The sequence below is a fragment of the Crinia signifera genome, chromosome 12 (genome assembly GCF_055691185.1).
Source record: "Crinia signifera chromosome 12, ASM5569118v1, whole genome shotgun sequence".
In the NCBI taxonomy this organism is placed as follows: Eukaryota; Metazoa; Chordata; class Amphibia; order Anura; family Myobatrachidae; genus Crinia; species Crinia signifera.
In genome coordinates this window covers 76,183,107-76,196,368 of record NC_139228.1, presented here as the reverse complement: position 1 = coordinate 76,196,368, position 13,262 = coordinate 76,183,107, and the positions used below count along the sequence as shown (strand labels likewise).

The 13,262-nt window shown below is 46.3% G+C and overlaps 1 protein-coding gene across 1 annotated transcript in view; it reads right to left on the bottom strand.

The window, feature by feature from the left end:
* The window catches only part of ARG2 (arginase 2), a 71,488-nt gene that overhangs the window by 25,652 nt on the left and 32,574 nt on the right, over window positions 1-13,262 (bottom strand). Inside the window, exons 4-5 of the mRNA XM_083166771.1 lie at window positions 7,532-7,691; window positions 5,442-5,536 (exon numbers count right to left, since the gene is read on the bottom strand). Coding sequence (XP_083022897.1) covers window positions 5,442-5,536; window positions 7,532-7,691 — 255 coding nt within the window. The remainder of the gene's footprint in view (window positions 1-5,441; window positions 5,537-7,531; window positions 7,692-13,262) is intronic.

The following is a 13,262-nucleotide window of genomic DNA, read 5'->3' as shown; positions in this document are numbered from 1 at the left end:
TCCTGAGACGGATCGCACCGGCCCTGGGTGGTTCATCTCTCTCCATTTTATCACTTTTCCTGCTGAGTACATCTGTCCCTCTGTGCTTAACCAGTTTGTGTAGAGTGAGCAGTGTTATTTTTCCTCACATAGGCAGACTATACCCTATTTGTGTGTTTTTTGCCATCTAACACTGTTTGCCTTTGATGTGTGTGTGAACTCGCCCATATTAGACTCGCCCATATTAGACTCGCCCATGTTTTGCAGCAATAATTGTATGTACATGGATTATGCATAGGCTACAGTTGGTGGGGATGGATTTATAGAAAGTGAAGGTTATTAGTAGAGACAGGATTATATGCAACAAAAAAAGCTTGAAATATGCATGCAAAATACTTAAAATATGCATGAAAGGTATTAAAATATGTTACATTAAATAATAATAAAAAGCCATTTTTAACTTATTTATTTAAAAATCAGCATACAATTAGTTGCAAATAAACCTCAAAAATAGGCCCACAGCATCTGCAGCGTCCAAAGCTCTTCTTGCATCAACTACATGGAACCTCATCTCCAGCGCAGATGGATCAAATGTACAGCATAGCGTGTGAGGGTGGCGCAGTGGAAGGCTTCCTCCCTGCGCCGCATACTCACTGTGACACAGCATTTTCTCGACGCCGCTTGATGTCACAACCCTTCTGCCCGCCTCCTCTGCTGCAGAAGTCTGTCTCTTGGTGTAAAGTCCCAGGCCAGGGGCAGGCAAAGGTTCAGGAGCTTCGTAATGGCATCCACCCCGACTGACTTTTATCAACATGAATTGGCAGCCTAGAGCAGTGTCAGACATAGCGTACATCCAAGGTTCCCCACACTGGGCACATATTGCCCCAGCCTGCACACTCTACCACTACCTGGCCAGCAGCAGCAGGGCAAAGCAGTGCTGTGACTCCTGGGTGGGAAGAGGGCGGGGCCTAAAATATGCACCATCACTAGATTTTAGGTAAAATATGCAATAAACAGTGTGAATGGGCAAAATATGCAAATGCATATGCAAATATGCAAGTGCATATAATCCTGTCTCTAGTTATTAGATATGTGGTTTGTCACATATAATTATGATTTTGTGCTTATCACCTGTACCTACATAATTGTTAGGGATGTGTGACCCATGTTTATCAAATGGAGTGGTGTCCTTTTTACATGAGTGTACCTCATTTTTGCCTTTGTGCATATGTTTGCTGTGTGTGAATTTTTTTACACAATGATTGCTGTATCCCATAGCAACAGCAGTGATTTTGAACACACAAGCTATACAAATGCAAAGTTAGAACTCTTGCATGTTTACAATACTATTAAGGATTATAGTGTGTTGTGGTTGTAACATTTTTGGGTGTTATTAATGACCATACTGTACATCATAGATTGATGAGGTGTGAATGATTATTTTCTCTCTCTCTCTCTCTCTCTCTCTCTCTCTCTGTCTCTCTCTCTTTTGTTTTCTCCTTAACTCCTAACAGCATCACGCCCTGCAGCTTGTCTAGTCCCTGACCGTACCCATAGGCCATCTGCTACAGTCTCTTTACCCCCACCTGACACTGATGTGTGTGATGTGGACACAAGTACATTTGTAGGATCAAAATGGTGGATGGTAAAAAAAAAGCTTTTTTTTTTTTTAAAGTGTGCGTATGTTACACTTCCACATCTATTTTTGTGCTGTAGCACCCGCATGTGCACCCCACTCACCACCCCCTCTTGGGCCCATGATAATTCGGCCACCAGTTCTGACCCCACCACGCCTATTGATAAGATCAACCCAGCAAAGGTAAACAAGTATATAATGTCATTTATTGCAGTGTTGCCTACCTGACCCTCTCCTTCAGGGGGGAAATGCTCTATTCCTGGACTTCCCTGGTAACATAGGATTGCCATCACCTGTGGAGAGCTAGGTAATAGATAAGAAAGGTGTTTCACCACAGGCAAGCGACGTATTCCCGTCCTCTGGACGCCAGGCCAGGAGTCATGGCAACAAAGGGACGCGTGTGACGAAAATACACTTTCCTTGCTGGTGGGCTGATTGCAGGGGTGGAGGTGCTGTAGCGTGGTCCACGTGATGGCAGGTGCTGGGAGTAGAGGTGAGCTGCCACTGATGGAGGTTGGAGGAGGTCGCGGCAGGTCAGAGCTACGGAGTGGCTGTGTGAAGGTGGACATGCATAGTACACTTGCTGGGTGCGATGAGATGCGCGCTCCCGTCACACATCTCATCGCACAGCTCAGAAAGTAGGTGCTGCACATACTAGATCTCATCTCATCTCATTGTATTTCAAAACCTATGCTATGCAATCAAGTCCAAATTGTATATAATAATTGTACTGTGTATGGGCACCTTATGAGCCAGCGCCACCGCATGATCAGAGTCTTTGTTGGGAGGCAGAGAGAAGTTGCCCAGAGGGGAAGATGCAGTACTGGGGTTTGGAGGACCTGGACGCTGGGCGAGCTGGAGAGTGGAGGAGGACACCAGTATTGCGCTGACTCTGCTGAGTGAGGGATCAGGCTCCCTACTGTTTGTTTGTTCATTATTTTGACTAATCAGTGTAAAGCACATCCACTTTCGGGAACAATTGATCTAGGGCTGTAAATATGGAACCTTTGAGCCCTGTGCTAGTGAATAGATGCCTTGTTTATGTAGGAGTCTGTAGTCCGGAGGGCAGATCTTCCCTCCTGCCTTGGTGTCTAGAACATCATTTATATGTATAACGCATGTTATATGATCACACATTGTAGTCCTACTGTGAACCAACTGTTTTATCATTAAAATGATTACATTTATTATTCCTTATTCGGGCCTCCATTTGTTTCCTTTCTGATCCGAGTACATCTTGGAAACACCAACAGGAGGCATAAGAGTAAAAATTCCATAAAGATACCTTAATGTGTATAGAACTGCAACTGAATGTGTAAGTTCGGTACGCCAACCTCGTTTTTCACCCTATATGTGTTGGGGAACAAGAAACACCGTGGTGTATATTAGAAATAGGAATCCATCCATGCACGGCCTAAAGAAACCTTTATGAGCTTTATATAGCCCTATTCCGGTGTGAGTACGGCACGACACCTAAGGAAAATTGAACACTATATGGTGGAACCGGTGATCAGATAAAACTTTCTATCAGAGACTGTAGATACTATATATATATATATATATATATATATATATATATATATATATATATATATATATATATATATTTCTTATATTTCATCAATTTACATCATTGGTGGAATACACTCCCATCAACTTGGATGTACAGAGGACCTTTGAGATATAATAATTTGTGAACGCATATTTCCCTTTGTTAACATGTCTTTGTGCTAGTGTTTGTTTTGGTGTGCTGGGTAACACACACTACAGAGTGGGAACTGCAGAGTATGACCTTAGTCCATTTTTTAGGTGTAAAGTGGGACCAACTGGAACATTTTATGGAGGATAAAACAGGACCCTTGCAAAAGCCACTTCACTCTTTAATAAAGATTGTATTATTTATTATTTATTGTTTGTATAGTATATTTAACCCCTTCAGTGGTGGGTTTTCTTTTAGGGAGCCCTCCCCAGTGGGCGAGTTTTTTATGGAGAGCGCTCCCTAAAAAAACCCACCACTGTCTCCCCTGCATCCAGGCAGCAACGCTGAACCGTCAATCAGCCGCTGCCCGGACCTGCGCCCTGGCTCCCCGTCCCTACATGCTGCGACCTGGCTTGTCATAAGGCGGCGATGCAGGCTGCAATGTAACAACCGGGGGGGGGGGGGGGGGGGCAAGGTGAGCCGGGGGCGTGGCGGAGGGGAGGGAGCCGGGCAGTGCTGAATCACTGGCAATCCCGAGAATTTTACGGGCATGCCAGCCTGGGCATTAAGGCATGGCCCGGAAAATTCTCGGGATTGCCAGTGAAGGGGTTAATACTGTACTATTACAGCACGTTGTTTATATATATTTTTTAAATCTATTAAAAAATGTTTATTTATTTTAATGTGTATTCGTTTAATTCTCCAAAGATTTGCAGAGCTGCACACAGGTGGATTTACATTAACACCAAAATGCATCATCCCTCCCAGAAAACAGGGGCGACACAAACCCACACACACACACACACACACACACACACACACCCAGTGCGAAGTATGCCAATCATGTTTTATCTTGGGGGGGTCTTAGAGCAGACTCTCAGATGGAGGGTTAAATGCCTAGTCATCCCACCGTCGGAGATGACTATACTCAAAACATTGTGACTTCTACTGTAGATTAAATAATTTTGAATTTTTTTTTTAGTAAAACGTGTAAAAATATATATAATCTCACTCATTTTTTACAAACTTAAAGCGATTCAGACACCAATCTTGATTTCCAGCTCTTGATCACTGAATAACTCTCCCTCTTTCTCTTATTTTAACTTCCTTCCCATCTTTCCTTTCCCCCTCTTTTTTTCTTCTCATTTACTCTACAACTATAATCCCCCTACACCATAAATACAGATGCATGCTGTATCTAGCATTACTATATAGTATTTTTGGGTTTTGTCACAATGACATTTGTATAAAGTAGCAGATTAAACAGAACAATGGCCCTTATTCTGGTTGGTGCGGCCGGAGCCGCATATGCGGCTCCGACCGTGCAGGCGAATCCCCGCCTTCCATACGGATCGCCACGGCCGTCCGTACGCGGACATGTGGCGGTCCGCATGAAAATGGCGGGGGATACGCCTCCACCATCTTGGAGCAGCCCCCTGCATTCGATGGTCGCCGACCATCGAAGGCAGGGCCGCACGCTCCACCAGCTCCCGCACCCATAGACCTCACGGACACTTGTCTGTGTGAAAGCATGTATGGGGGCGGGCAGCTGACATCCGGCGATGTCAGATGCCCGCCCCCAACACATGCGTCACAGCCTCATTTCCATGCGTACGCCCCGCGTTTGCATGGGAACGCCCATGAAACGCGGGGCGTATGCATAGGGAAATGAGGCTAGGTAGCCCCTCACGCCCCTATCCACCCCCTTTGCGGCGGTAAAATAAAATGTGCGGCGATTTCGCCTGCACATGCGCAGAGTGCCCTCTGCACATGTGCAGAGCGAAAACATCGGCGGAACGGCCGCAAGCGGCCGTTACCGCTTAGATCAGAATAAGGGCCAATGTGTGGCATGATTTGGAAATAGTTGTTAACCTGATATGTAACATACATCTCTGATTATTTGACGCCTACTCAGGACCATTTTCACACAGTTACCCCACAGTGTGTAAAATTCCTACCATATATATTTGCTGGAGACATACACATCCAATTGCTTTTTCTTCTAATGACAATTTTTTATCTACATACATACAGTATAACGTAATTATCTAAAAACAACAAAAAAACAAAACAAAAGGCCACATACAAAATGTACATAGAACTAGAAAATACTTATATTAAACTCACTGTTCAGCTGGATCAAGATCTCGCAACCCAATGTACACAATATCGTATGTAGAAATACATGGTTTTAGCCAAGAAAAACCAGGAACCAAGGGCACCTTCAAAACAAAAAAATGTGGTTAGAATTAGAATGTTCGTGTAGCAATAACAGACTTCTAAGCAATCTCACCAAATTGCTTAGAAATTAAGCATGGTTTGCTGCTTGTTTTTACCCCTGAGCAATGGAGATTCGCCTGACTAGGGCCCTTATTCTGGTTGGTGCGGTCGAGCCGCATATGCGGCTCCGACCGCACCAGACGAATCCCCGCCCACGCTACGGATCGCCACGGCCGTCCGTACACGGACGGCTGGCGATCCGCACGAAAATGGTGGAGGCGTACGCCTCCACCATGGTGGGAGCTGCCCCCTGCATTCGATGGTCGTCGACCATCGAAGGCAGGGCCGCACGCCGCGGCAGCTCCCGCAAGCTGAGACCACACGGACAATCGTCCGTGTGGTAGCTTGTATGGGGGCTGAAAGCTGACATCCGCCGACGTCAGCTTTCCGCCCCCATGAGTGGCGTCATGCCCTCATTACCATGCGTACGCCCCGCGTTTGCATGGGAACGCCCATGAAACGCGGGGCGTATACATAGGGAAATGAGGGACTGAAGCCCCTCACGCCCCTATACGCCCCCTTTGCGGCGTCTAATTTTTTTAAACGGAGATTTCCCCTGCACATGCGCAGAGTGACCTCTGCGCATGTGCAGAGAGAAAACATCGGCGGTACGGCCGCATGCGGGCCGTACCGCTTCAATCTGAATAAGGGCCTAGATCTTGACTACAAAATCAGATTACTTAGCAAGTAACTTCACATTGCTCCTTGGGTACAGAATGAGTGATGTAGAGCCTCTCCCTGAAAGCATACTTCCCAAATGTCCCGTTTTTTTGGGATGGTCCCGCATCCAGTCATTGGCTGGGAGTGTCCCACGGAAGGGGGTGGGGTAGTTGGGAGTCCCCCCACCTGCCACTGACAATGACAGCATCTATTTAGAAAGGCAGAGGGGCTAGGGCTATGTTCAGCAGTTTGCACAGCCTGGCCATGCCCCCATAGTGTCAGAAAATGGGGGCGTGTCCTGTGGCAGTGGCATCCCAGTGAGGACATGCCCCCTTGACATAGACCACATGTTAAGTCTGTGACTTATATTACATCAAACCTTCATGAAGGAGGATACAGGAGTTCAGCATGCTTCTTTACTCATAAACTGCAGGGAAGGGACTACATAGATTACAAATATTCATACGCCAAATTACACACAAGAAAATAAGATCTGTTATATCCTTCCACTGGATACTTACACAGCAATAGGAACTATACACCACACCACACCCCCACATCCAGTGATGTCAGCTGCCCGCCCCCCACACACGCGTCACTGCCTCATTACCATAAGAACGCCCAGAGTTCTCATGGGAATGCCCATGGAACGCTGGGCGTTCCCATATGGTAATGGGGCAGCCCGGCGCCCCCTGCCCATCTCCGCCCCACGCAAGCCGTCATGGGTGCGTGCACCCGGCGAGCCGAAAGTTTGCCGTGGGTGCACACACCCTACATCTGCACATGTGCAGAAACGCGGCTGCGCAGAAGTGCAAATGCAGAGGACCGAATGGATTGGTGCGAATGCAGAGGACCCAACATGTGGCTTCATTGTACTGTAGTTCTGGAGTAGTTCTAAGTAAAACTCCCACACCCCAGTGTGAAGCTATCAGTCTTGCAGCCCCAAGACTAATGGGGCCTACACATGTAACGACACTGCTGAGCATTCACTCTGTGCGATGCTAGATCGCTCATCACGCAGTCATCGAAATCGAATAGAAAATCAAATGGTCGTGGTTTTTCTACATTCGATGCAAATTCGATCCCAGTGCGTGGCTGTTCACACATATTGTCAGACCTTTATATGGGTCCGTAATGCGCTCTCATTCTTTTAATAAAAAATGTTTTAAAAAAATACAGATGTTCGGAGAATATTTGAAATTGACAAAGTGACGCTGTTCCTTGTTATCAATGCAAAAAGCAACAAACACTAAGATACTGTAATGCAGCAGCTGTACCTTGTCCTGGAGTTCTCTCAGGAGAAAGGACACTGGCTGGCCATGGAGATTTCCTGATGAAGTGGTCAGTGGTGTGTTAATATCTGCATGAGCATCCACCCAAACTACACACAAATTTGAACAATGTTGGGCATGGCCACTAATGGAACCAAGTGCCAAACTAAAAGGCAAAAAAGTGAGACAGAATAACATTTATTTGAGAAAGTCAAAGATAGGTGTAGATAACACTGGTAAGCAAGGAATTTGTCACAAAGTACCTCAGGTATATGTATTTTCTATGCTGAGTTATAAAATGGTTTTACAGTCTATAATTTTCTATAACCATAGATTTAAAGTTACAACATCTTTAAGAATGTGCATTATGATATATAACTCATTTTCTTCAGTAGTTTCAGATTGTACTCAGATGCACAACACCAGGCTTTCCATTACATGATTACAACTGATGTGAGTAGTCAAAAACATCCACTGAATGGCTGCAGTTAGATATTTTACAGCTGCTGCCTCCATTGGAGGCACATTCCAGTCCTCTGCACCCAAGGCTCTGCCCCCAGTGGGTCCCAATATAAGGCTACACAGGGCAGTGCTTCTGTACTTAAATACGACAACACATGACAGCACTGCTACACTTACATACAGCAGCACAGGACAGCAATACTGCACTTACATACAGCAGTACAGGCAGGGCCGGCAACAGAAATCTTGGGGCCCTGTAAACTGATATTTCTGGGGGCCCCCCACATAATCCAGCTCTGCAGCAGCCCCATTGAAGTACCCACGGGAGTTACAGGCTGCACGGAGCAAGCTATGAGTGCGGGCCCTGCCCTGCACAACCTGCAGGCAGCCCAACTGTACTCGTCATGAGTAGCCTACTCCACCACTCGCGGGCCGCAGCTGCAAGCTATGACCTGGGCTGGGCAGTGGGCCCCTAGGATTGTAGGGCCCTCGGGCAACTGCCCATCAAGCCCATGTGTAAAGACAGCCCTGCCTGGCTCTCTCTGCAGAGATGAGCTCCAGGCAGCTAATTGCCTCCTTCCCTCCTCACCTTAGTCACCTATACTTTCAAGGTCCGGATCCAGGGGGGCCCTTTCTGACTTCAATTGGGGACTTGTCTTCTCCAACTGTCCCATCATGCTGCGCCTCCATCTCCTGCTGTGACAAGAAGGCACTAGCAGGGCAGAAGGGAGCCACCGCACAGAATCTGGAGCAGATTTGACAGTGGGGCCGCACATGTGTAGTAAGGTATGTGCGCAGTGCAACAGGTGATAGCCAACTCAGCCTCCCTGCGATGAGTGGCTGCTGCTGCCTGCTGCACTGTAAGCGTGGACACCGGTCACAGACTCTAATCTCCCCTCCAGTCCAGACTCCAAACACTCTGACACAGCAGCCGGAGAGACCCGGCGGTGGCGCGCGGCTGCATACAGTAGGACCGAGCCAGGCAGCACACTTTGTGCACACAGACATGAGTCGGGGGCTGGGCGGCATTAACAGACTGCAAAATAGATGGCTGCAGGGGTAACACTGCCTACAGACATGCCCCGGCTGGGCTCTGGGGCCCTTCAGATCCCCGGGGCCCGTCACACATGTCCCCCTTGACCCCCCCTGTCGCCGGCCCTGAGTACAGGACAGCAATACTGCACTTACATACAGCAGTACAGGACAGCACTACTGCACTTACGTACAGCAGCATAGGACAGCAATACTGCACTTACACACGGCAGCACAGGACAGCAATACTGCACTTACATACAGCAGCACAGGACAGCAATACTGCACTTACATACAGCAGCACAGGACAGCACTACTGCACTTACATACAGCAGCACAGGACAGCACTACTGCACTTACATACAGCAGTACATGCACTTACATACAGCAGTACAGGACAGCACTACTGCACTTATATACAGCAGCACAGGACAGCACTACTGCACTTACATACAGCAGCACAGGATAGCACAACTGCACTTAAATACAGAAGCACGGGACAGCACTAGTGCACCTATATATGGCCACACAGAGCAGCACTTCTATACTTAAATAAGGCAGCACATGACAGCACTACTGCACTTATAAACAGCAGCACAGGACAGCACTACTGCGCTTATAAACAGCAGCACAAGACAGCAATACTGCACTTACATACAGCAGCACAGGACAGCACTACTGCGCTTTTATACAGCAGCACAGGACAACACTACTGCACTTATATATTGCTACACAGGATAGTACTACTGCACTTATATATGGCTACACAGGGCAGTGCTTCAGTACTTAAATACGACAGCACATGACAGCACTGCTACACTTATATACAGCAGCACAAGACAGCACTAGTGCACTTATATATGGCCACACAGAGTTATTCCTGTACATTATTATGCCCCCTCTGTGTCCATTGTTACTCCTGTACATTAATATGCTTCCTCTGTGTCCATTATTATGCCCCCTCTGTGTCCATTGTTATTCCTGTCAATTATTATGCCCCCCTGTGTCCATTGTTATTCTTGACCATTATTATGCCCCCTCTGTGTCCATTGTTACTCCTGACCATTATTATGCCTCCTCTGTGTCCATTGTTACTCCTGTACATTATTATGCCTCCTCTGTGTCCATTGTTATTCCTGTCCATTATTATGCTCCCTCTGTGTCCATTGTTATTCCTGTACACAGGGCCGGCCTTAGGCATAGGCAAACTAGGCAATTGCCTAGGGCATTTGGAATGCCTTGGGGCATCAGCAGCTTCTGCTGATTAAAATGATATGCAGCATGCCTATATTCTGTGTGTGAGTGAGGCTGTATCTGCATATGAAATAGTGTATTCATGGAAATCACTGTAACATAGCATTCCGTATGCAGGTACAGCCACAGTCGCACACTGAATATATTCATGCCACATATCATTTTAATCATCGGAAGCTCCTTGTGTGTGCTGGTCATAACAATGCAAAAATGGCACCCAATGTTAGCAGAACTGGCCAGGAGCTGCATGGCTTATTGAGTCAAGATGTATGAGGAAACATCTGTATCCAAGCAGAGGCAGAGGTCACAATGTTAGCGGCTGTGCGAGTGCTGTCTGCGGGTGGGTTGGTTGTGCAATAGTGTTCGGCATGGGTCTTCAAACTGTGGCCCTCCAGATGTTGTGAAACTACAACTCCCAGCATGCCTTGCCACAGTTTTGCTATAAGGGAGTGTTAAAACTGTGGCAAGGCATGCTGGGATTTGTAGTTTCACAACATCTGGAGGGCCACAGTTTGAAGACCCATGGTGTTCGGCAAATGTGTAAGGGGCATTATGTTTGTCATGTATAAATGCATTAATAATGTGTGACATATGTGTAACAGGCATTATGTGTGTAATGTCTATAAGGGCATTAATGATGTGCAACATATGTGTAATGGGCATTATGTGTGTCATGTGTATAAGGGCATTAATAATGTGTGTTATGTGTAAGGGGCATTACTGTGTGGTATTATCAGGGGTGCTGAGAGAAAGGGGTAGGGGGTACAAATTACCCAGGCCAAAGTCTGATGGAAGGGCCCAGTGGGGACCCAGGGCCCCCTCCCCTTAAGTGACAGCAGCAGCTCTTCTCCTCTGCCCAGCACACACTGCTTTGTGCTGGCTTGCAAGGGAGGTGCTTAGAATACAATATTTTCTCAGGATTTTTTTCTAAGGGTATAATGTGAATAATGTGAGAAGTAATGTACATAAGGTAAAGTGGTACTACTGTGTGATGTAACATGAATAAGGGACACCATTGCATGATATAATGTGAATAAAGTTGCACTACTGTGTGGCATAATTTGAATTGGGGGTACTATTGGGTGGCCATGCCCCTTCTTAGCAAGAACACACCCCTTTTTGGGCTGTGCACCGAATGTGTGCACTGTTTCTATTTAAAATATCGCGGGTAGGAGCACCAAAATGATGACTGCTATGATGAGGGTTGATGGTGCTGGGAAAGGGGAGCAGGGTGTGAGGTGGAACTAGTGGCGGTGCTAGGGGGCACCAGCCAAAATCTTGCCTAGGGCGTCATTTAGGCTAGGGCCGGCTCTGCCTGTACATTACTATGCTCCCTCTGTGTCCATTGTTATTCCTGTCCATTATTATGCTCCCTCTGTGTCCATTGTTATTCCTGTACATTACTTTGCTCCCTCTGTGTCCATTGTTATTCCTGTCCATTATTATGCTCCCTCTGTGTCCATTGTTATTCCTGTACATTACTATGCTCCCTCTGTGTCCATTGTTATTCCTGTCCATTATTATGCTCCCTCTGTGTCCATTGTTATTCCTGTACATTATTATGCTTCCTCTGTGTCCATTGTTATTCCTGTACATTACTATGCCCCCTCTGTGTCCATTGTTATTCCTGTCCATTATTATGCCTCCTCTGTGTCCATTGTTACTCCTGTACATTATTATGCTTCCTCTGTGTCCATTGTTATTCCTGTACATTACTATGCCCCCTCTGTGTCCATTGTTATTCCTGTCCATTATTATGCTCCCTATGTGTCCATTGTTATTCCTGTACATTACTATGCTCCCTCTGTGTCCATTGTTATTCCTGTACATTACTATGCTCCCTCTGTGTCCATTGTTACTCCTGTACATTATTATGCCTCCTCTGTTTCCATTGTTATTCCTGTACATTATTATGCCTCCTCTGTGTCCATTGTTATTTCTGTCCATTATTATGCCTCCTCTGTGTCCATTGTTATTCCTGTACATTATTATGCTCCCTCTGTGTCCATTGTTATTCCTGTACATTATTATGCTCCCTCTGTGTCCATTGTTATTCCTGTACATTATTATGCCTCCTCTGTGTCCATTGTTATTTCTGTCCATTATTATGCCTCCTCTGTGTCCATTGTTATTCCTGTCCATTATTATGCTCCCTCTGTATCCATTGTTATTCCTGTACATTACTTTGCTCCCTCTGTGTCCATTGTTACTCCTGTACATTATTATGCTCCCTCTGTGTCCATTGTTATTCCTGTACATTACTATGCTCCCTCTGTGTCCATTGTTATTCCTGTCCATTATTATGCTCCCTCTGTGTCCATTGTTACTCCTGTACATTATTATGCTCCCTCTGTGTCCATTGTTATTCCTGTACATTATTATGCCCCTTCTGTTTCTATTAATATGCTCTCCCTGTCTGTTCAATATTATCCCCCGCTCCCCCTCTGTGTCCATTATTAGGTGCTCCCACTCTATCCATTATTACCGCCACCCCATTACGTCCATTACCTCCCTCCCCCGTTGTGTGAATATTACGTTCTTCTTACTCTGTCTATTATAACCCCCACACAGACACACACCACGACCATTGCTATATTCTCCCACACCACAGTGTCCATTAGGATGTTTTCCCCCCCTCTGATATGTTTAGTCTTTTGCCTTCACCCTCTTGTGATTGGCTCCTCCAGGTCAGTAACAGGCAGCACACAGTAGTACCATCTGTGCCTCCTGCCCTCAGTCTATTCTATCAATCATAAGGTTCACCCACACAGATCCGCATGCGTACGTGTGGGTGCTCGGTCAGGTGACTGGCTGCGTACATATGCAGCCTAGCAATCAAGTCTGAATCAGGCCCTATATTTTGCCGCTGATTGCACTCACCATTGATAGAGTATCCTGGCACGTGCCCACTAATTAATGCTCATTTGGGTGAACATTGACACTGCATACAAAGCTGAATCAAAAATCACAATTTATTTGTTTTTTAATA